At 44.6% G+C, this 23,572-nt stretch overlaps 2 protein-coding genes across 5 annotated transcripts in view; one reads left to right on the top strand and one right to left on the bottom strand.

Annotated features, from left to right (window-relative positions):
• Window positions 1-337: 337 nt before the first annotated feature.
• On the bottom strand, window positions 338-10,546 carry rubcnl (rubicon like autophagy enhancer). 2 transcript variants are annotated; one of them, XM_041056732.1, is made up of 18 exons: window positions 10,282-10,546; window positions 9,473-9,565; window positions 8,246-8,360; window positions 7,115-7,535; window positions 5,608-5,882; window positions 5,275-5,372; window positions 4,713-5,046; window positions 4,553-4,598; window positions 4,354-4,459; window positions 3,780-3,916; window positions 3,589-3,653; window positions 3,074-3,113; window positions 2,900-2,977; window positions 2,486-2,606; window positions 2,203-2,264; window positions 1,725-1,881; window positions 1,488-1,575; window positions 338-1,245 (listed from the first exon to the last, which is right to left on the bottom strand). In XM_041056732.1, exons 3-18 carry the CDS (start codon window positions 8,358-8,360, stop codon window positions 1,133-1,135), a joined length of 2,256 nt encoding a protein of 751 aa, XP_040912666.1. In that variant the 5' UTR covers window positions 9,473-9,565; window positions 10,282-10,546; the 3' UTR covers window positions 338-1,132. The 2 variants fall into 2 exon arrangements, with proteins under 2 accessions (XP_040912666.1, XP_040912665.1); XM_041056731.1 differs by lacking the exon at window positions 9,473-9,565 and having other exon boundaries at window positions 10,282-10,545.
• Window positions 10,547-13,397: 2,851 nt separating this feature from the next.
• The window catches only part of lrch1 (leucine-rich repeats and calponin homology (CH) domain containing 1), a 53,184-nt gene continuing 43,009 nt past the window's right edge, over window positions 13,398-23,572 (top strand). For all 3 annotated transcript variants that reach the window (XM_041056735.1, XM_041056736.1, XM_041056734.1), the window contains exon 1: window positions 13,398-13,792. In XM_041056735.1, coding sequence (XP_040912669.1) covers window positions 13,567-13,792 — 226 coding nt within the window. In that variant the 5' untranslated portion in view covers window positions 13,398-13,566. The remainder of the gene's footprint in view (window positions 13,793-23,572) is intronic.

Genomic DNA, 23,572 nt, shown 5'->3' with positions numbered 1-23,572 from the left:
GGTCTTGGAAGCTGCTCAGCAGTCTGCTGCTACATGCAGTGAGAACCAAACCGTTTGTCGCTCTGGGCTTTTCGAGCTCGTTCACTGAAAACAGCTGCGTGAGGATGAGAGTGAACCAAAAATCCAAAGAATGAGCTAAAAGACACTAAAACACTCTGCAGAGTCAGAGGATCGTTCTCTGTGGATTCGTGACCTTGAGCGACCCCCTCTCACATTACACAGGCTCATCTGATCCATTACTGTTATAAAAACATGTATTAATTAATCAAACATTTAATGTCATGACAGAAAATGACAGTTGTTCAGCAATGATTGCATCACATGTTGATGTGCGGTGGTTGCATCGTGTTTACGCTGAAGCTTGTTTTTCTTAACACCTCTGACTGCAGCGACACCTTAGAGCTCGACGTGTCATCATCTGACACCGAGGTGTGAAACTTCCTGTCTGGAGAGGATCAGCTCTAATGGGCTGCTTTGTTCACAGAGCGTCAAACTGCATCTCATGGGACTGTGTGTGTGTGTGTGTGTGTGTGTGTGTGTGTGTGTGCTGTGGTTCTGCTGCTGGCCACAGAGGCTGACGTACAGTAAATGGTCTTTATGACAAACACTGATCTCTGTGGAGATGAGTTGTTGCACCTGATCTTAGTTTTGCTCATTAAGTCTGTTTCAGCATTCACATTAACTTTTTCTCAATTTCTAATATTTGTTATATTATATTTTTTAATCCAGGTTTTCTTTTTACTACCAGTGTTTTTTTCTAATGACAGCCTTCAGCCTGGGTGCAGCAGCTGCTGTGTAGCAGCTCTGAGGATGTGGGAGTTTTTGTCGTGTATCTCGACTGAGGACAAGTTTTGTTGTACCGTAATTCATTCACATTGTTCTTGTGAATGACGTGATTTACACACACACACACACGTATCCTGAGGTACGGACTCACTCTCATACCAGTTTTATTTCCACAGGAAATGTGAAGTATAACAGCTTCTGTTCCCTCATCTTAGTAATGAAGGGTCATTTGATTAAGAGCCAGGAGGTGTTGATGTTCATTTCATGCGCAGCTCTGTGGTGTTTCATGTGAACGTGTGCTGAAGTTAAGGTGAATGAAACCATCATGGCACCGAGCTGCAGCTGTTCAGCCGTCACACTTCATGGATCCATCTCTGCGTTTTTTCCGTGACTGGATTCGTGCACATTTTGGACACTTCTTCTCCACAAAGCAGAGTTTGTGAAAACAGGCCTTACACACTGTAAAGAGAGAGGAGACTGTTACTGATACTGTACAGGGATCACTTCAGTAATTACAGCAACCACAGACTCTCTAAACCTTCATACGGAATTTGTGTTTTGTTTCCACACAGACATGAAGGAAAACTCTCTTTTAAGCTAAAATTCCTGCTGGTGTTGAAAAATGTGTCCCTGCTCAGGAAAAACAAAGCCATGTCAAGAAACATACAACATACGGTGTCAGTCTTAAATCCTGTGCTCACCTGGACAGCGCCTGCACTCACTCTGAAAGGGAAAGATGATGTCTCTCTCTCGGCAGAACTCACAGATGAAACCTCGGGCTTGACAAAGCTGTGTGAAAGAAAGAAAAGAGTCCACAGCGATAAAGTCTGTTGTTTCTCTCAGAAACTGTCTGATATTACTGAACTCAGCAAGTTGTGTGCTCAGGTCACGAGATGACACGTTTCATTCATTCATTCATGTTTCTCTGCCTGACTGACCTCACAGCTTTCCACATGACTGATGGCGGAGTTCAGCACTGCTCTGGCCTGCGCCACCAGCTGACCCTTCTTCAACCTCAGGAGGTCATCCATGGAGAAGAGGTGTGGCGGCTCAGAGATCAGGTGAGCAGGAAGCTGCTCAAACTCAGTCATCACCCTGGGACACAAGCACACGACAGTCACATTCAAACAGGACATGATGACACATCCTGCTGAAGCTGAGTATGTGTATCACTGTCTGCCATCGTGTGTCTTTTCTGACTCTGCCACTGGATGGCGCCAAACAAAGACATTTGCAAATCCCACAGTGTCTTTATTAAACCGTGATCAGAATATGAACTTAATATGATGCAACTTTTCACAAATATGTCTGATATCCACACATTGGTCACAGCATTATAACACTGTCAGCTGCAAACTGTGATGTTCCAGTTTCAAAGAGTGTAAATGTGTCAGAGAAAGTAAATGATGTGTTTACCCTCCAGAAAATCTGCAGGCTTTCAGCAGCTTCCTGAGGAACAGCAGCTGTTCCTGCAGCTCCTGAAGAGAAGAAGAAAGAAAGAAAGAAAGAAAGAAAGAAAGAAAGAAAGAAAGAAAGAAAGAAAATAGTGAAATTAATTTGAAATCAATCTCAGCTGTTGTGTTGGAGTGGAGGTGTCCTCACTGCACTGAATGCTGTCATCAAACACTGATCATCACCATAATATGAGTACTGCTGCTACTACTACTACTACTACTAATAATAATAATAATGTGTTCACCTTGAACCTGTCCAGCTCCTTCACTTTGCTGCAGAGCGTCTTACCAACGCAGGTCAGGTCGAACAGAGGCTGATGCCAAACTGAATCCAGCAGCTGTTTGGAGAAATCACTCACTGGATACCTGCAGTGTGAGAGTTATCATGACAGATCTGATCAGATCTAATCAATCAGTCATTTATCAAATCTGTTTCTGATTCATTTTCTGTTGACTGACTAATCAATCAATCAATCAGTGTACTGACTAAAATTTTATTAATTTATTTTATTCATAGTAGCAGCTGAATGTTTACCATGTTTCTTACTGTTAATATCAGCAATGATATGAACATCTCAGTGATGGATACTGAGAATGACGGTGTTAGTAACAGATCTATGAGCAGTTGCACTGATTTGAGTAGGAAATGAATTTTTTACTTGCAGAAGTCCCAGGAAGACAGAACACGTCCAGGAATCAGAGCCTCAGAGCCGCTGTGGCAGCAGTCACAGAAATACCTGCCCAACCAATCACAAACTCACCATTAAGTTTTTCAGATAGAAAACAGTGTTTAATATATCGATAATGATTAATATATAAATCACTCTACACACCTGCCCAGGTATTCACAATACCGCAGTTTCTTGATGTACCCTGGTGGCAGAGAGAGTTTCATTACTGTCCTGTTACTGTGTGAACACATTATGAACAACGAACGCTGTGAGATACTGTGACATTTATTAACCCTGATCATCGCAGAACAGTGACAATGACGATGATCTATGAGAGAAATTCACCAAGGTTTTGGCACAAAGTAAAATGAGGCATTGAAAACAGATGTTTCCTTTTAAATTGTCTGTAGTATTTGAATGAAATGCCCCTGTGTGTTGTGTGTCTTCAGCACACCTGGCAGTGGTGGTAACACAAAACACTGATGGAAGAAGTGAAACAACTGCGCCGCTTTTCACCACAACCATCTCAGTTTTCAGCAAACGGTCAGAAATCCTCACAACAGCAAACAAACATTTGTATTTGTACACAGAGATTTTCAGCTTTGTCAGAATCACAAAATCCCCCACAACTCATTAATGCTGGGTTCTCAGAGTTATCTATGTAAACCAGGACTCACGGGGCTCCACCTCTGTCCCACAGCCTGCACACAGGAAGTGTTGTAAGGCCACGACTTCACTGCGTCTGGAGGAGGAAACGTAAACACAGTTCAGACACTCTGCTGCTGTCGTTTTGTCTCTTTTTAAAATTTTTCTCTGCTGGTTTCTTTTTGTATTTGGTGTTTTTGAGTCTTGTCAGATGAAATGAGACCTGAGTGTTGGCTGAACTGTGAAGATGATCTGGAAGCGAGGAGGTGCCCAGCTCAGGGATCCTCTCATCCTGGTCCTCAGTCGGATCTCCTCTGTCAGGCTGCTGCTGTTCGCCGCGACACTTCCGGTACCTGGCAACTGACGACAACAAAAACCAGAGTGGAAGTTCATTGCTTTTCCAGTTCAAGACTTTGTCTCGCTGTTGGGTGCAAGAGTGGCCACTAAGCAAAGGAGGAAGACATGACACACTGGTCTGAAGCAGCAGACCCACTTCCTCTTATCTTTACCTGCTTCTCCAGCCGTCAGGTCACCACTGCCCCACACCACTGTGAGCATGTTAACACACGTTTGGCATGTTAGCATGTTAGCATGAGGAAGTTCTGGCAGGAATTCAGTGTTAATTTCACCGTTACGTTCTGACTGCTGCAACAAATTCACCATCAGCTTCCTTCTTCTGTCAGCCATCTTTTTTTATATTTGTAGTGCCTCCCACACACTCCATTAAAACCTTTATGAAACCAGGACTTTTCACAGGTGGTGTTTGGTCGGTGATTGGTTGTTGTGCGTGTTCTCACCTCCTGAAGTGAACTACGGAGGCTTTGCCGTCCACGCCGAAGCTCACAGGAAGGAAACCAGCTCCTCCTAAACTGCAGCACCAGCTGCTGGGCCAGGCACTCTGCACTGCATTATGGGACACCGCAGACTGACTCAGAAATCACAGAATCAGAACAAAGGGATAGGCGACGGAGGTGTGTGCTGGTTTGTTTTTCTTACTTTCTGAGTGAATCTTTTGGTGTCAGTGTAGTTTCTGCTCCACAGTCTGAAATTAAAACACACAACATGATATTCAGAAATGTTGCATTCATGTGTGAAGCAATTTGAAGAAGAAGGAAATACGTTCTACGGTGACTCATTGTCAGTGTCAGGATTTTACCTTCAAATCCACTGTCAGTGGAGAGCACAGAGAAGGTCTTTGGTTGACCTTCAGCCTCGTCTTTATCTTGTGTGTGTTGGTTTGTGTGAACATAAGAGGAGTGTGTGCGTCTGTCTGAACGTCTGCTCTGTGTGTGTCTGTTCACTTTACATCTCTGTTTGTGTTCACATGTGGGACTGTCCTCTGCAGAGCCTGTGTATCCACGCGTGGACATATTGTAGCCTGTGGTTTGGTGTGTGTCCATGATGGACGTCCATCGGTCACAGCTCAGAGTCCACTTTACACCCTCCAGCACCTCCAGCACCATGTCCACCACAATGAAATGAGCGTTTTCCTGCACAGGTGGACATTCACACAGAAAGTGGTGAGACAGCTCGTCATCATTATCAGCAGCAGCAGCGTTTATTCAAGCAACAGAGTCTGAAGTTTCCATGTCACAGTGTAAACTGGGATATTTAAGATGTGCATCTTTTTACGCTGATTTTACGTTTTTAGATCCATAATGTTCTAAAAGAACCAAAAACAAAAAAAAATGTAACTGTACTGAAAGTTGATAACACACCTTTTCCAGCTCACAGCTGGTTTTGAAGATGTCTGCAGAGAATTCTGGGACAGCACTGCTGCTCCTCTGTTTGGTGGGTTGAGCTGAGGCAGAGACACCTGACAAAACAAAAAGAGCACGGCTTCGTTTAACAGCAGCGTCATCGGTGAATCACGTGAACGCATGTGATGTGACATGTTCTGCTTTTACTTGGAGCGTGTGCTGATCACAGACAGCCTCCCTCAGCTCACAAACCCACACAAGTGATTCTCAGTCTCTGATGTTACTCTGTGCATGTAAACACAGCAACTCTAGACACGCTGGATACACCTGTAACATTTAATCCTCTTCTACCTGGTGTGTGTGAGGCATCGCAGCTGATTGGACGCTGCCCTCTGCGCTCCTCAGCCAATCCCTGTTGTCCACTGAAGGGCAGGTGGAACAGAGAGGTCAGGAAATGGTTCAGATTTGATGAAAGTGAGACGCAGCGCAGCTTCTTTTCCTCCTGGGTCGGGGAGGAGCGGTGACTGGAACTCGGTTTGGATCCCAGATCCTCCATACTGGCGACTGTCGGGAGCCCATGGTGCTTCGGAGACAGTGAACCAGAATCAGGAGACGAAGAGTCCAAGCTGGAAGAATGAACAATAAAGAAATAAATAAATCTGTCAAATAAACAAATGGTGATAATACTTGAAGTGCTGAAAGGGTCTGAAGTGTAAATTTAAATGTAAAAGAAGAGTGAGAGCGAAGTGTAAATCATTTCCCTGAGTCAGTTCTAACATTTGCTCCGATCTGTTGATTTGATCATTTCAGAGTGAAAAACTCTAACTTGTCCTGTAAAGTCTGTGTGAGTTTGAATGAACTGAAAGGACTCGGCTCTCAGCAGCCTCTGCATCGTCTTTTATCACATCATCTGCCGGCTTTTTAAACTAATCTGATTGGCCTGTTACCAAGGTTACTGCTGGTTTCTTCTTCCCACTCACTGCTTCCTGTCTTTGGTGGTTTTGGTGAAAATGTCTCGGTGCTATTAACCTGCGTGTTTCGTGTTGATTGTTGTTTTTGTTGGTTGTAGTATTACTGCTGACAGCTGTCAGTGCAGGTGAATTATCACTGACTCCACACAACCAACAACCACACTTTACATTTATTCTTCAAGTGATGAACTGATGAACGGATGAACTGATGAAGTGCCAGTTGGTGTGTGGAGGTTGAAATCGGTTGAAATTAAAGTCAGAACAAATAGAATAAAGTGACTCTTTAAATGAAAGTTAACACTTAATATGGAAAGGACAACGTGTCCTTTACCCTGAGGAAACAAGAAGTCAGAGCTGCAGTGAGAATAATCTGTCACGTAAACTTGTTCTGTTTTTGTCAGTGTTATAAAAACCTCATGTTTGAGGATGTGTGAAAATGCGATCATTGTTTGGTGGCATCAGAAATGGCTTTAACGGTGACGGCAGCAGAAAGTGTGTGGACTGAATGACTGCTCTCTGTATGTGTAGTATTAAGGCCTGTTCTGTTTCCCTTCCTGTTTCCCCGCAGGCCACCACACACCTTTCAGGACATTTATCGTCACATGCTGTCGACATTTACATAAAATAATTCATCAGTAAGTTGAAGCTGTTGTGTTCAGGGTTTATAAATCTCTCACTGTGGCGCCATCTAGTGGTGTTATCAAAGTGACACTGTGGCAGCAGACTGCACTGACCCTGTCTATGAGCAAACAACTCAAATCAGAACATCTCAAAAGACGTGACTCAGCAGGACGTGTCCGTGTTGGACTCTTTGTGGAGACTGGTTTGTGGTGAGAATGCACTGGTGTAATGCTGAGTGTTATTTAAGCGTTTGTGTTTGTGGTTACCTTGATGGAGCAGATGTGTTGGTTTCCTCTCCGTGCCAGGAAATGGGCCTGTGGTGTCTGGAAATGACCGGGCTGCTCCTGGGGAGGAGGAGCCTGTCGACCCCTGCATGAGGAAGGGACGAGTCCTCCTCGCTGATTTTTTCATCCTCTGGGGATTTTAAGGTTCCTTTTCTGCCTTCCTCACTATCATCATCCTCACACACATCACTAACACTGTTAGCTGCTTTGTCCGTGTTGTGCGAAGTAGAGCTGGAGTGTGGGTTCGGTTTGGAGAGGTGGGAATGTAGGAAGGCCTTGTGACGTGTCCTCTGTGGAAGCTGAGGGGTGAATGCTGTTCCTCCTGCAGCGGTTTCCGGTGGTGGCAGAAGGAGAAGTGGGATCGGTCCTGAATCAGCTGACCGATGGTTTGGCTGAAAAAATTCTTTGAGAGGTTTACAGGAAGAAAGAAGAGGCAGAGACAGAGAAGGAAGAGGTTTACTTTATCAATACAGATTTCAAATACGCATCAAAGGTCATGAGAGAACGTTTCTTGGGCTCAGCTGGTCTGGTTTTAGAACCATAAATATATCAGTCACAAGCAAAACCATGAGGGAACATGGAGAGAACAGTTGGCAAACAAATGATCAATACAGCAATAAAAATATAGATAAGAGAAGCAACCTGATGAAACCTGAGCACGAAGCCCATTACACCTCTATGAGATAAGATAAGACTATGTGATCATCAGGGGTGAATTCATGTCACAGCGTTTCTGACACAGGCTACGAGGTGAGAAACGATGTGAAGATCTACAACAAATGAAGATGAAATAAGAAATGAACACTGAAAAGCAGTTTGCATTATTTACATTACAATAACAACAGACATCTGCGATTATACTGTGCAAATATAAAATATGTTTTATAGAAAACCTGCAGATAATTTACAGGTAATATTCACACAACATCAGCTAATATTACAATACTGTGAAATATGTAAACAGAAATAGAAAAGAATGACATATAGTGTAGTAACACAGGTAAATGAAAAGGTGAATAACAACACTGTGAGAGTAAAATGTCAAGTCGCAGCTGCAGCTTTAAAAATCCCTGAAGGTTCTTCTGCCTCTTTTGAGAGTGTGTTGGATCTTACCTGCAGCTGTCACAGCCGTGGTGACAGGTGTTGGTGGTTCTGTTAGTGAGTCCACACACCAGCTGATGTATCTGGATCTGCACTGAGAGGAGGACATGCCCCTGCAGGTTCCCATCTGTAGAAGAGCAGAGACAGAGTTTCCCCACAAACGCAGCTTTGATGCAAACTTGGTGGTGCAACAGTATTTCCTGAGTGTTGAGAACAGCTGTGGCAATGACTGAGGACTTTTCCCACCCAAAGAACATGAAAAAATCCACGATGTTCAGTGGTATAAATCTGCAGGTATTTCATCAGAACTGGAGACGAGAGCAGGAAGTTTAGTGATTACTGCTGTATTTCCTGCTGATCAAGATCATAAAACAACTTAAAGGTGAAGTCAAAGTCTCAAGTCTGAAAACGACTGCTCTGATCAGCTCTGAGGGCAAAAGACGAGATCAGAGTGTGTGAAGACATTTCAGAAAAACAAAAAACAAAAAAAGAGTTTAAAGGTTGTACAAATGTTTCAGTCCGTCACTGGTTCTCCCAGCGTGGAACGACACATAATCACTGAGGTTTGTCAAAAAATGTGGCGTCACAGACAAGAGACACGTCAGTATTTGAACGTGAATGTGGAAAATCTGTAAAATATTGTTTAACTATTTCATAAGCTCAAATGTACTGCTAAAAACCCTTAATACTATTCACCACTCGTGATTTACAAATCTTATTACAGCCACTAATGTCACAGGAAATAGTTTACCAAACAAACTGCAGCAGTGGAAAGTGTACACAATCTAATGCAAATTTGAAAACAGCAGCTCTGGGTGGTTTTTCCACAGAGATACTTTGATCCAGTGGAATTCAAACCTGTGAGCGTCAGTGAAACGAAACTGTGCTTCTTCCTCCTGAGCTGGAAATATCTGACTTCACCGCTGCACTTATTCATAATTCTAACATTTTAAATTAGAAAGCATTTTCAAATTCAAAAGTTCTTTGTGAAGACGCACAAACCAGAAAACTGCTCAGGCCCCATGAAACAAACAAGTGAAAAGAGCAGGAACATGATTAAAGTATTGTGTGTCATGTGACTTTAAAGGTGTCGAAGCAAACACAACTAAAATAATGTGTTTTCAAAATGGTTTAAAAAAGAGCCGTGAGTTAGGAGCTAATCTTTCTCTCCTGGTTCCACAGTCGAGGGGCCCTGATGGTAAACTTCTGCTTTTGTTGACCTCAACCTGGGACACTGACCTGCCGGGGGATTTCAGTAAAACCTCCTGTACAACACGAAGCAGAGACGTTCGAAGTGTCCTGTTAGGTCTCGTCTAACCGCAGCATTCTAACCTGAATTTTGGAGAAGTTCTGTCAGCGTTGACTGAAAGTGTGAAACACAGCAGAGTTTAGAAGCTGGCATCACGAGTCAAAAATAAATGTGAAAGAAAACACTCAGCTAAACTGAAATGTACAGCACTGGGTCAGGGTTAGGGCTAGGCCTCCTCACGAGTTACTGACAACAGTCCTTTCCTTTAAAGCCTTTAAACTTTATCTGTTACCTTTACCAATAAACACTACGTAATATATGTAATATGCTATATAATTATTGTTCATTGGAGGCTCAGCCCTCCAGGTCCTCGTAATAGTGAGTCAGAAAACATTTACCTTTAAGCTGGAAAACACACAAAACTTTCCTCAAAAATGTGGAAAAAAAAGATGTTGCACTGTTTTAAAGACTCGAGCACTGAAAACTGTTGGTTTGATTCTGGCTTAGCTCCAGAAAACCTGCAGTTTATTCCGTTTTCTAACAGAGTCAAACCGGGTGTGATGTGTTGATGTAAACTTACTGGTCTGCACTTCAAGAGGCTGATTTACTCAAAACACCCAACAAAACTTCATGTGCAAGGCAGAACTAGCCTCTGATAGTCACTGATAACGTCTTGATGTACCAAGATGTTTCCGATTTTAGCAAAAGCAAAGTGCATTGGACCAGAGAACGGAGCAGCACTGACCAAAACGCAAATAAAACCATCTGAGAAACCCCCAGAATAAATCAAATGACTCACCGTTTCGTAAACCCCCAAACTGAAGCAGTGAGGAAACCTGATGGGGGCTGGAGGGACTAAAACAAGTCTTCATCCACCAAAATCTGACACGGAGAAAGGAGGGGTGGCTGGTTATCAGCACTTCCTGTATGTGACAGTGGTTTGTGCGTTCTGTGGCAGAGCAGTCAGCAGGGTTCCTCCTGAGAACACACAGCTCACAGCTCATTCGTCCATTCTGTTCTTCCTCTGGAGAAACTATGCTTTTTGCTAAATAATGTAAGAGTCACAGTAAATATCCTCAACCAGCAATTTCAGCTTTACATAGGAAATCAAAAGGAACTGATTTTCCCTTTCACCTGCACCGTCACAGAGAAACGCACAGCAGTAATCAAGTGTTATAATGATGCATCTTCCGCAGTCTAATAGTAACCGTGGTCACGACAGTGAAAGGCTTCGTTCAGCAGAAACATTTAGATTTAGCATCTCAGCTAGCAGCAAACTGAATGCTGTCACGTCAGCTGGCAGCTGCTGGAGAAGAAAGAGGAAGTTTTACACAGAGTCGAAGTATCGGTGGGTTTCATTTACATCCACGTTTAGAGGAAAAGAACCAGAAGCAGCTCAGACTGAGTCCTTCTGAGAGGAAACATGTCCCTGGACAAAAAGCTGACGGGGCACACGCTTCATTACGAACTTACATACAGACACTTGCTCGGCTAAAAATTGTTTGTACCGTGAGCAGATTGTGACACAATGTGGGTCTGTGCCAGGGGCCTGTTGTGCCCTGGGACCCAGGGGCCCCCACACAAGGCAAAACACCCAGACTGAAAGAGACACAACAAGACCACAAACCCTGCATTTGGAGCCATTGTGTGTCTCCTTGTGTCCTTTTTGGATCTCTTCCTGGAATCTTTTGCAGGAGAAGGGATCCCAGACCTCTTGGACTCCTGGGCCTGCACCCTCTTGGTGATCCCTCCGTGGTTCGTGGTGCTTGTATTCACATACTGGCAGGGTAAGTTTTTTCACATGCAGCTGTCACTAGAAGGCAGATTCCAACTCATTCGAGAAGAAGCTCAAAAAGTTCAAACTTCCATTTTTCAGGAAGTTGCACAGCTGCTCACAAACATTTTCTTCCTTTGCCCCAAACACACTGATTTCACCTGCTCAGATAAAGGAGGGATTTAACTCTGGGATGTTTATTTTCACTGACTGTTTATTTTGCATCTGTCTGTGTTTGTGTGTTTGTGTTGAAAAGCACAGTGAAAATATGAGAATGAGGTGATGCTTTTTTTAAAGTGGGGACATTTTTTTGAATAATGAAATGACTGTTTGGACGATTGTGTCTTGGTTTGGGTTTAACGTCAGAATCAGGGCGCTGGTTACCAGCAGAGTTAGTCTGTGGGCCGGGTAGTGGGTTACGTCAGTAACAGTCTTCACCCGTTTGTTGGCACAAATAATGTAATCAGTGATCAGCACTGCATATCTGCTGATGCAGGCTTGTTATGTAATCAGCTGACTCAGCACTCCTGCTCCCCAGTGGAGCTCTCTCACTGTAATGCACACACACACACACTACATGGAGGGGAGTGAATAAGGGCTTTTACCTGCAACAAAACAAACAGCAGCTGCTCTCTCTGCTCGTGGAGCTGAAACTGGGACAGCTCCCTGCGTTTCCTTCAAACGACCAACCTTTATTGAACATGCCGCTTCCTGCTTTTTCAGACCAATAACTAATTTACCTACTCGAGCTGAGTATGGGTAAAACGGTAGGATATCTCTATCTGCATCTCCGTTATGTTGACCGCTGGTTTCGGAGCCGTGCTGGCGATGTGGCTCTGTGGATGGCGGTCTTGGTCTGTCACTCTGTCCACTTTATTACAGGCAGAAATATCTCAACAGCTACTCAGTTAAACGGGGTACAGACCTTCATTTATCCTCAGAAGGTTAGTTCCTCTGACTTTGGTGATCCCCTGAGTTTTCCTCCACCGCCACCAGACTGAGATTTGTCATTTTTAGTGAAATATCTCAACAAATATTGGATCAGTTACCTAATATAATACTACAATACAACAACGGACAGAGCTGCAGTTTATCAACTGTCAGCTACAGAAACAGGAGTGTTTCAGTTCAGACTGTTGTTAAGTGTCAGCAGTTTGAAACTGACACTGAAACTGACGTGTTCGCATCTTACAATGACTTCAACTTCTACAGGAATCAAAACAATGAGACACAGTTTATTAGTGAGTTTTTCATTTTCAACATATCTGACAACGATTTTCTACAATAATCAGTTGATTGTTCAGTAAAATGTCCGAATACTGTGATATGTGCATCATTAATCCCTGAAGCCTGAGTTATAAATGTCAAAAATACAAAAAACCGTTGATCAACTAAATGATTAATCGACTGACCATTTCAGCTCCAGAGGGCTGGTTTGTTTCGTGGTGTGTGAGGGGAGGAGGGAACCGCGGTGTACGGTCCAGCAGGTGTCTCTGTTCACCCACTTTCCTCTGATGCTCTCATTTCCCTGCTGTTTCACAGCTGCACGGCTCAGCGCGCAGCCGCAGTGAGGAAGATGCGTTAAGTCAAAAGAAATGCAGAGAATACCGGAAATGAAGCGGGCGTTACTTCAAAATAAAACGTGTGACCAGGTTTAACAAAAATAAATGAAAAACAAATCTTTCACAGCTAAGCAGTTTAAATGCAACCAATGAAAAATCTATAATTTTTAAGGGTTTATTTCTGACTGTAATCGTGAGAGAAAAAAAACTCAAGTCTATCAAAGACTTTTTCAGAAAAAAATCGAACTGAAGGTTTCTACCACACACAAAACTGCAGCATTTTTTCTGGCAGCATTTCGAGCCGTTATTGGTCATCATTCACAGACAGGTCGTCAAAGATGGCTGCAACAACAATTTAGAATTATATGTTTGTTTCGTTTGTTGAACAGTAAATCCATAAAACAGAGTGTTTCTACACTGTGGCATTATTACTTTCACTCAAGTAGAAGCTATCAAAAATTGTACTTTTAAAGAATGGAAAAGACTTCACAACAAAAACCTGGTGGCCATTTATTTTGAAAATTGTGGACCGGATGTCGCAACCCTGTTTACTCTCTGCCACTTGACATACCGCGCAGACAGGGAGGCAGACGCGGCGGCGACGACCGAGGAGGAACCTGAACGCGCGGCACGTCACGCCAGGGAAGTCGGTGTCCCGCTGTTTGCCAGGACGTTATCTAACCCTGTCCTCGCTCTCTCACGGATATAACCGACACACGCACACGCGCGCGCAGCGGAGAGGGGGAACATGATGGCGACGTTGGGACCGGACTCGGCTCGTCCTCCTCTCTCTGTCGGTTCTTCTCCGTCGACCCAGACTCACATCGGCAGCGCCAACCTGCCTCCCAACCGGGGCTTGGAGCGGGCGCTGGAGGAGGCTGCGGCCAGCGGCGTCCTCAACATCAGCTCCCGCAAGCTGAAGGAGTTTCCCCGGACAGCCGCCAACCACGACCTGGCGGACACGGTGGAGGCAGGTAGGGATCTGTGTGGCATCTCTCCCGGGTTAGCGTTCAGAAATGAACCGGTGCTGGGCGGTAACGACTCTCTGCAGTAACGCGTTACAGCCGCGTGGATACTTCCCTCAGTGACCGTTGTACTTTGTTTACAGCGCACGCGTTTCCGTTCCGCGTTTGTCCGCTGAGCAGCGCGCGGGGAGCTGAACCACCGACCCCGGGCTGTTTACCTGGTGGGTCATATGTGAGATCAGCTGGTGAACTTTGAACCGGGACCACGTGTACAGTTGACCTGACAACCTGCACTGAGTGTAATTGGCTGCCAGCTGACGGGGTCACGCTGGGACCCGAAAAGCTGTGATTTGGGAGCGTGTGTGTGTGCGTGTGTGTGTGTGTGTGTGTGTGTGTGTGTGTGTGTGTGTGTGTGTGTGTGTGTGTGTGTGTGTCTGTGTGTGTGTGTGTGTGCGCGTGTATTTGGGTGGGGGGTGGGGGGGGGGTGGGGGGGGTGGGGGGCAGCTTCCAGTAAAAGTGAGCGGGTCATACATTGATGCAGAGTGTTTGTCATGGACCTGACTGCTCAGTGGGCCTGCACTGCACTGGAATTCCCCACCACTTCCTTTTAATCCATTCAGAGTTGTAAACAGCCCTGGAGAGCAGGCTGAGCCCGGACTCACTCGGTGTGTGCTGTTTCATGAGCAGGAATGTAGTTGTCTTGTTCTTCTTTAGGCTCAGATGGATGTTTATAATCAGGACACAGCGTTTACATGACAGTCTCCAGTGAAATGTGTTTCTGAGTAATAAAAACCGGAGGGAATGAATTCTGAACGGACAGATTCTTGTCTGTGTCAGTGGTTTCTCAGAGGCTGGTGCTGGCTTTGGTCCCTGTAGCAGAAAACTGTACACACACCCTCAGTTTTGTGTTATGTTAGCAAAGATGTGCAGTTTGCATGCTGTGCATGTGTTTGTGTGGCGTTCCTCCACGTGCTCCGGTCTCCTCTCACGGTCTGAGGACATGCAGGTCTGGTGTGAAGACACTGTAATTTTCCCATAGGCGTGGATGTGAGTGTGTATGTGAGTGTGGATGATTTAATGGATGGACACGAGGACAGATTCTTAGGTCAGGTCGCTTCGTGTCACTTTATGTACCAGGAGACCATGAGGCACAGAGGCTGAGTTTCAGTTTCAGCCCCGACGGTGAATAGGGTTCATGGATAAACACCTGTACTCACCTGCTCAGGTGTCACAGTTTAAGTTCTTGTTAATGAAAGGACAGGATCACCTTTGTTCCACAGACCGTCAACACGCTGCTCTGATGGTAGTAAACAGTTGTGTTGTTTCCTCAGTGTTGATGATGGAGTCGTCTCTGATGACACGAGAACTGTGATCAACCCCCATGAAATGAAATTAGATGTGAAAGAACAGAATGAGTCACTGGTGGACACACTCGTTTATAGACACACACACACACACACTCGTTTATAGACACACACACACACACACTCGTTTATAGACACACAGAGGAGAACGCACACTGTGGTTCAGCTTAGTTTCGTATCAGCAGCCACACAAGCCTCAACATGTAGTGAAACACAAACTGGAGCTGGTTTCCTTAAACCTTCCTCCCACTAACTCCTTCTTGTAACTAAGGGCTGAGTTGTTTGGGAAAAGAACTCATTCATATGACGTGTTGTCTGAACACAGATTGGGTCCCACATGTTGGACCCATTAAGAATTTCAAGCGTGCGATAAAAGTCACAGGATAAAGACAGGTCAGATAAAACGAGTTGACTGTGTCACCTGAGCTGTGGCATCAAGACATTTCACAGGACAAATGACAGATTAATCAAGAAAATCAGCGGCAGATCAATCAGTTAAAAATATAACTGTTAGTTGCTGATCTAATATTATATCCAATCAGAGATGTCAAGTTCCCTTTGCTGACAAACGTCCTCAGTCTCATTTCAGTTGATTGTTTGTGTCTCTGCATGTCCACGTCTCATGTTGCATGGATTTTTTCCACAGTCTTTGACACTTTATAGACGAACGATTAACTGATCCATTGCAAATGGTCATTACCCATAAGATTTGGACTGTATAAGTCTAAATAACAGATAGTAGTACTGGTGATGGGTGGTACGGGGGAAGCACAGAGCACTGGGAGCTGTGGGGGGTTTTTAAACACTGATGTAGCACCTGAGTCCAGGAGCATGTGTGTGAAGGAAGGTGATTTCCAGACCAAACCAACCGGTCAGCCTGCTCTCACTGCCTCTTGTGTGTGTGTGTGTGTGTGTGTGTGTGTGTGTGTGTGTGTGTGTGTGTAATGTTTCTGCATGGGTCACAGTCTGTAATTAAACTAGAGCTGCATCAGTTTGCAGACTAAAACCAATCAGTGTGATTTATTATAAACTATTTTGATAATCGATTAATCATTCCAGTCAAAACGTTTGTGTTTTTGGTTTTTTTTTTGAGTGAATTATCTTTTGAACTGATGCTTGGACAAATTGAAGCAATTTAAAACCTCACTTTGATAGATAATAGATTCAGTTAATAATTTGTATTGATTGAGAAATAATCAGCAGTTTAATCAATAAATTGAACTATTGATGTCTTGTTTTGTCCGATCAGCGGCTCAGTCCACATATATTCAGTCTAAAACAGAGCAGAGCTGCAGATCCTCGCTAACGAGGCGCCTGCCAACAGGAAGTTTGGCCTTTTTGCTTAAAAATGACTTCAGTGATTAATCGACCATCAGAACCGAAGCAGAAGCCAATCGTTTCAGCTCCTTTCAAAGTTTCATGAGTTTTGTTCTTAGCTGTAGAACTCTCTGTTTTACTTTCTGTTCTTCTTCTGCTGTTACTGATCCTGCTGCTGTGAGTCGGTAGAGTAACACGCCTCTGTTCTACTGTGTTCTACTGTGTTCTACTGTGCTCTGCAGAAAATCACAGGTTATTGGGTATTAACACTGTGTGTCTGCTGTGGGTTTTACTGTTTATGTGGGTTTAATGTGTGTGTGTGTGTGTGTGTGCGTGCGTGCGTGTGTGTCCAATAGAACAGTAGCAGCCTGCTTCCCACCATGTTCCCAGCTCCAGACAGTTCACATTTCTGCAGTGTTTGGCAGTTTTTCAGTGGACACACACACACACACGCACACACACACACGCACACACACACACACACACACACACACACACGGGATGACTCATACACACTGTATAAAGCTGAGCTCTGTGTGTGTGAGAGATTACATAAGATTACATGTTTGTGCTTCACATCAGAACCATGTGCAGGATTTTCCTTTTGTTCTGACTGACCTCCATCTCGCTTCACTTCACTCACACACATCCTGATTAAAAATAGATCTGCAGTAAATTTCACTCGTTTTTATTTTTTATAATCCCTGTTGTTCAGATTGTGTCCAGCCGCCGTCCGTCCCCCATGATCTCTTCTTTTTTTCATGTGTGATGATCCACACATTTCTCATCACTGCTGTGTTAGTGTGATGGGACTGTTCCTGTATCTGTAGGTGACTCTCTGCATAAGGTTAAAACGAACGATTGATTAGTCGATCGGGTCCACGGCGTCTGTTTGCTGGCAGGAAACCAGCAGATCTGGTTTTACAGTCTGATGTGAAGGTGTTTCCCAGGTGAGGGACAGGAAATGGAGAGTGGTCCTGCTGAAGACTCATCAGATTTATTGAGATATGTTTGTCAAAGATAAGGCTGGAAATTGTATTTTTATTATTTTCAACAAATCCTGCAACAAGACCAAAACCAGCAGTGTGTGTCTGTCCTGTCATTGGCTCTCAGCTGCAGCGTCACTGGTTCCTACAGAGGATTTAAATCTTTAAAAACCTTTGATTTCTTTTATAAAGGCTCATTAATTTCCTGAAACAGCTGCTCACTGTAGCTTTTATCAAACGCATCAGGAGGAAATGGTTTGTTTGTTGGGGACTGTCTTCAGCAGCAGATTAATGTTAGTAGGACACGTTCATTGTTGGACGTGGGCTGTACAGAGGATGTACACACACACACACACACACACACACACACAGACTTTGAGAGATGTGAGGTGTGAACAGTGTGTTTTAATGTGTGTGGATGGATACGTGAGGGACGCCTGGTGCAGAGACACCTCCCAGAGTTTACCACCCTGACTTCCTCTACCTCACTGCTTTCCTTCCTTTTCATTTACTACACACACACACACACACACACACACACACACACACACACACACACACACACACACACACACACACACACAGAGGAAGCTGTGGATTCCCAGGAATTTTGAGCGGGGTGTTCGGTCAGAGGAGGGTCTATCCGCTCAGTGTTCCCGCCACACCTGAACATAATGACAGCTGGGAAAGAGACACACACACACACACACACACACACACACACACACTGCAGCAGGGTCGTTTCTTTAATGTGTAAATCCTGACAGTATTACGTAGAAATGATTTTAGAAACGATTGGACAGACGGTAAAATTATTTTTTGTTTACTATCAAAGAAGCAGCCTGATTGACGCAGCCTAACCCCGACCATGACCTTTCATATTAACGTGTTTTCTTTTGAACAGTAACCCCTGCCTCAAACTTCACCCTAAACCTCTTTGCAGTAATGAAGTGGCGTTCACAGAGGGGCTGAAGTGTCAGTGCGTCATGCACAGGGAGTGAAGCAGTTAATGAGGTGGTAAATGAAGTGGTTAATGGTTTCTCTCTGAGGAACGAGCAGCTACACGGAGCAGGACGAGGTCAGAGGACTGAGGCCGTCAGCTACAGGTGCTCAGGACACTGTGTCTCAGGCTGGTTCTGCTTCACACTGCTGCCATTGAAATAATATTTAAATGTTTTATGGATTTAATGATTGAATCTTGCGTCACTTTAGGTAAATCTGTAGACGTGACCTTTGACACCTCTCACTCATCTGACTTTTTAAAAACCAAATTCACCGTGAGCTTCACGGAGAAAATGATGGTGTGCTGCATAGCAAACATTTCATGAAGCTAACAGGAATTAGGGATGAGGACACAACAAGGCCAAAAAGACATTTTTTCCATCGTGGCTCATCTGAAGACGTCATCAGATTTGCATGACTGAAGCCTGAAGTGAGAAGTGGCCTCTGTCCCACCAGCTGGAGCCAGACGTGTGTTTTCTGATAGAGGGTTTGGGTTTGAGTTCACTGAATGTCGGAGTAGCTTGTGGAGCAGAAGCTGAGCTGAAGACAGGCGGTGCTGAGTTTCTCTGTAAGGACACGCTGAGGTGGAGCAGGGACGGCAGAGCTGCTGGTCCTCTCCTCAGCACAGAGACAGGAAGTGACCGCTCCCCACCTCATTGTTTTCAGGAGGCAACAGTTTGGATCGTTTCCTGTCAGGGGAACCAAGGATCCCCCGCCCCCCCTGACCCCCCACCCCCCCCCCCCCCCCCCCCCCCCGCCCCACCACCACGCCCCGTAAAGGACTGCAGCAGCTGACCGACAGCTGGCGTCCTCTCTGCTTCATCCCTCCATACATTAGATGTTTTTGCTGCATTTACACAGCAGCACATTACAGTTTCCCGCTCCTTCACTGTGATGTCACGCACAGTGAGCACATCTATTGGCTGTTGATGGGAGTCGTGCTGGTGATCAGGGCCCTCGTGCTTTCGTCCACATCCCACAGCCTCCCTCAGCCAGTGTGGTCGGTCCAGCTGCCATCATGTGACCAGGTGGTCATATATTCTACCTTGTGTCTTCTCTTGCCGGTCTGTGATCCTGAGGTCGTGATGATCACATGATCACATCTGGAGAAATCGACTAAATGGACCTTGAGTTAAAATTATGTTGTTAAACTAATTAAATCCAAGGTCAAGAATGAACTTTGGCTCTCATCCTCTCATTCAGGACCAAAGTCTTATGATTACATGAAAGATGTTTTTGGTCCATCCTTCTGTGATGAGAGTGACACTTCGTTCAGTGTTCACAGAGGATCTTTGTGACAAGGTCGTGACTTTGCTCTTGGACACCTGATCACTGAGCTCAGCAGGAAGTGGCCTTTTCTTTTGATACTTGACCCCCGTGATTGGATGGCGACCGCAGGCCATGACATCGCATCACACACTGAATCCACAAGTGTGTTGAACAGATCAGAGCATCTCCTCCCACAGCACACACACTGGGTGAGTTTAGTGCAGATATTCGTGTTCCCCAGAGGATGAACCCTAATGGTCCCCGGACTTTTCTCCTTGTGTCTGCAGCAGGTCAGAGTTTCAGTTCATCCTGCACCTTCAGAAATAATGATGTTCCCATCAGCCCCAGCTGCTCTGTCTGCGATATTCAGTCATAATAGGAAAATAAATATAAAAATAAAATGTGTAAATTCTCGTACTGTGTGCTTTGCCACCATTTTCCCGCCCTTTGAGTCGTCGTTCACCCGTTCGATGCTTTATGTGTAAAAACTAAAGTGGACAAAAAATGCCAAACCTGTTTTTATTCTGGCCTCTACGACATGTCACCGTCATACATGTCACTGCTTTGTTGTATATGTTAGTGGAGTGAATATGTTTGAGATGAGATGATCTCACGTTTCTAAATGAGACGTGCACAGTGTGACTCTGTCCTGACAGCAGCCGAGTCCCTTTGAATAAATAAACAGGAACAGTCTCTCATCTCTGCAAATGTAGGCCAGATTCACCCCAAACACATACACACACACACACACACACACACACACACACACACACACACACACACCTCTGTCTCCCACTTAAATCCTCCTGGCATCCAAACATCCCACACACACACTCACACACACTCACATCCACATCTGTAACCGCTTCACCGTGACACACACACACTTTCTTTTACCCCTTTCCTTCAGGCTTATCCTAATTCACCGTGAAGCACATGCCAGCATACATAAAAAGTGTTCCCATATGCTCACACACACACACACACACACACACACACACACACACACACACACACACACACACACACACACATATGCACATATGCACAATGCCAAATAAATCCACCCCCAGACAGATGAAAAGCTGGTGCATTAAGTGAAATCTGTTCAGATGGAAGGTAAAGCCTGTGGTATCTGGCAGCTGCACCTGCTCAGGTGTTTTTGGTGGGTGTGGTCGTGTCGGCTCTTCTGTTGGAGGTGGATGTGAAACCGTTGACTTATTGAACATCTGTCATGTAGTGGATACTGCAGCTGTGTGCTGGGGGTTATTGTGGTGTGTGTGTTGACTGATCAGTAAGTGACATGGAGCTTGTAACAGCACCAGGAGCAGCACCGTTGTGTTCACATTCGATCTGACCAACATCTCTTTGCTTTCCTGGTTTTAGCAGATGTGGCACGTTATTAAAATAGTTTTCAAGTAAAAAAAATAAACATAATAAATGAATAAATATAAATAAGTCAAGCTTCCTCATGTCAGACCCCTCCCCTCCTGCACACACAGCAGGTCACATGTTCAGGATGACTGTAACGTAGTGTCAAGAATCATGTTATCACGTATGTATATATGTATGTGTGTATGTGTGTGTGTGTGTGTGTGTGTATGTGTGTGTGTGTGTGTATGTATATATGTGTGTTCATGTGCCTGTGTGGCAGGGTTTCTGTGTGTGTGTCTGTATGATGGGGGTGGGTGGTGTTTTGTGAGTATGCCGTCCCCTGAAGCCCTGGTAGTACTCACACACACATGCACACAGACACAGACACACACACACACACACACACACACACACACACACACACACACACACACACACACAGACAATTCAGTTATATGCTGACAGTAGAGAAAGATGTGGGTCAGTGGTGGGGGTCTTGTTGTTGTATTTGATGATGACGGGGTGTGTGTGTGTGTGTGTGTGTGTGTGTGTGTCAGCAGCAGGGTGGTGTGTGTTGACAGTCTGCCTGGTGGGTTGCCAGTTTGAGGAAACTCCCCTTTTCTAATCCTGTTAGAGTCTTTGCCTGGCAGCTCTCTTCCTCTTTTTCCTCTTTCTTCTTTCTATTTTTGAATCTGATGATTTTTCCCTCCCTCTCTCACACTGTTTCTCTCTCTCTGTCTCCGTCTCTCTCTGTCTCCGTCTGTTCACCGTCCTGTCTTTACTTTTATATTGGTGATTTTTTCTCCCCTTTCTGTTTTCTCTGCTGTTGTTTAACTGAATCCACTTTAACTTTCATTCCTTTGTCTTTAAAGTATCTGTAGTTTGATGTCAATCTGAAATGAGCCCCTCAACACACACGCACACGCACACGCACACACACACACAAATAATAATCACCCCACCCCTACAAATCCACTGTAGGGCTACTACTAATCCATGGACTGTCTGCCGGTCACTGGGTCAGACAGATACACACACACACTCACTCACACACACACACACACACACACACACACACACACAGCTTTTGTTTTTGTGTGAGTGCCTGATGGAATACAGCTGATACAGCTGATAAACCGATCTGAGCATGCTCAGTGTCAGATCTCATCCTGTGGAATGTCAAATCACCACAAGGTTAAAATGTCTTTGGAAAAGATTTTTCAATTTTTTGGAATATGATCAATATGATTTGATTAATAGATTTGATTGATAGGTCATGGAATTTTATTTTTGGGAATAAAGATGTTTGTGGTTTTAACTGGTAAAGTGATTTTCTTTATAGAGTGTGTGTGTGTGTGTGTGTGTGTGTGTGTGTGTGTGTGTGTGTGTGTGTGTGTGTGTGTGACATAGGACACAGTGAACATGGGAAATGTTAAGCTGACACGCGCAGGTTTGTTTCCACTAAAGCTAGAGCGATTAGTCAATTTATCGATTAGTCAATTGATCAGTTAGTCAATCATCAGATAAACAGGAACAGAAGTCGTTCACCTCGACTCTGAGACACTGGGACGGACAGTTTACAGACAGAAAATAATCTGCCGATACTGAAACTAATGGTTAGCTACGCTGCTCGTTTTCACGTGTGATGTCTTTGTGTTTGGACATGAGGACATCAGGGACAGACACAGGACAGGCCCCTCAGCACTCCCATCATCTGAAGCTCACACTCAGAGTCTGTGGTAATCACAACAGAAACCTGATGAAAGTCAGTGACTGTAAAGTCCTGATAAAGTGGAGTTTGGAGGAACAACAGGAGACAGAGACAGAAGAGAGACAGTCTCATCAAGATTATTTTAAACATGTTTGATTAATATGCAGTGAATTAGGGCCTTTTAATAAAATAACACCCCCCATTCGCTGACCCACCTGTCAGCAGTCGAATTGCATTATGGGTAATGTAGGTACCAGGTTTTGCAGTGTGTGTCCTCACGCACGTGTATGACAACTAACAAAATGGAGACAGAGATAAAAATGCTGCTCCATAGCGCCACCGGTGGTCAGACGCTCCACAGGGTACCTTTAAAACTGCTGTGTGTGTGTGTGTGTGTGTGTGTGTGTGTGTGTGTGTGTGTGTGTGTGTGTGTGTGTGTGTGTGTGTGGAGATGATAAAGGACCAGACTGATCTTTCTGGGTGTTTTCCCCTCGTCCTACTTTTCCTTCAGGAAAGTGGGACGAGCGACGAAGCAGCAGGAGGATGAAACGCTGTTCTCCACTGTGTCTTGAGTAAATTACAGGACAACAAAACAAACACGTTACGTCCAAAAAGGGAATTAAAGCCTCAGCTGTGGCTGAGTGAGGCAGAGTGAGTTGGTGGGTGGATGTTCACTTGAACTACTCGCTCTCTGTTATGTAACAGTCAGTTCATGTCGGTTGTTCTGGAGAACAAAACATTGAGATTCAGATACAAATGGAGCGAG

The sequence above is a fragment of the Toxotes jaculatrix genome, chromosome 15, assembly GCF_017976425.1.
Source record: "Toxotes jaculatrix isolate fToxJac2 chromosome 15, fToxJac2.pri, whole genome shotgun sequence".
NCBI classification, from domain to species: Eukaryota; Metazoa; Chordata; class Actinopteri; family Toxotidae; genus Toxotes; species Toxotes jaculatrix.
This window is presented reverse-complemented; position numbering and strand designations above follow the sequence as displayed.

Bases quoted from the DNA above. Each gene is read 5' to 3' on its own strand.
- rubcnl (XM_041056732.1), bottom strand. From the start codon at position 8,360: ATGGGAACCTGCAGGGGCATGTCCTCCTCTCAGTGCAGATCCAGATAC. The intron at 3,917-4,353 runs GTGAGAACACGC...TGTTGTCGTCAG, and splicing joins TCCGTAGTTCACTTCAGGAG to TTGCCAGGTACCGGAAGTGT. The intron at 3,654-3,779 runs GTCTCATTTCAT...TTCCTCCTCCAG, and splicing joins ACAGTTCAGCCAACACTCAG to ACGCAGTGAAGTCGTGGCCT.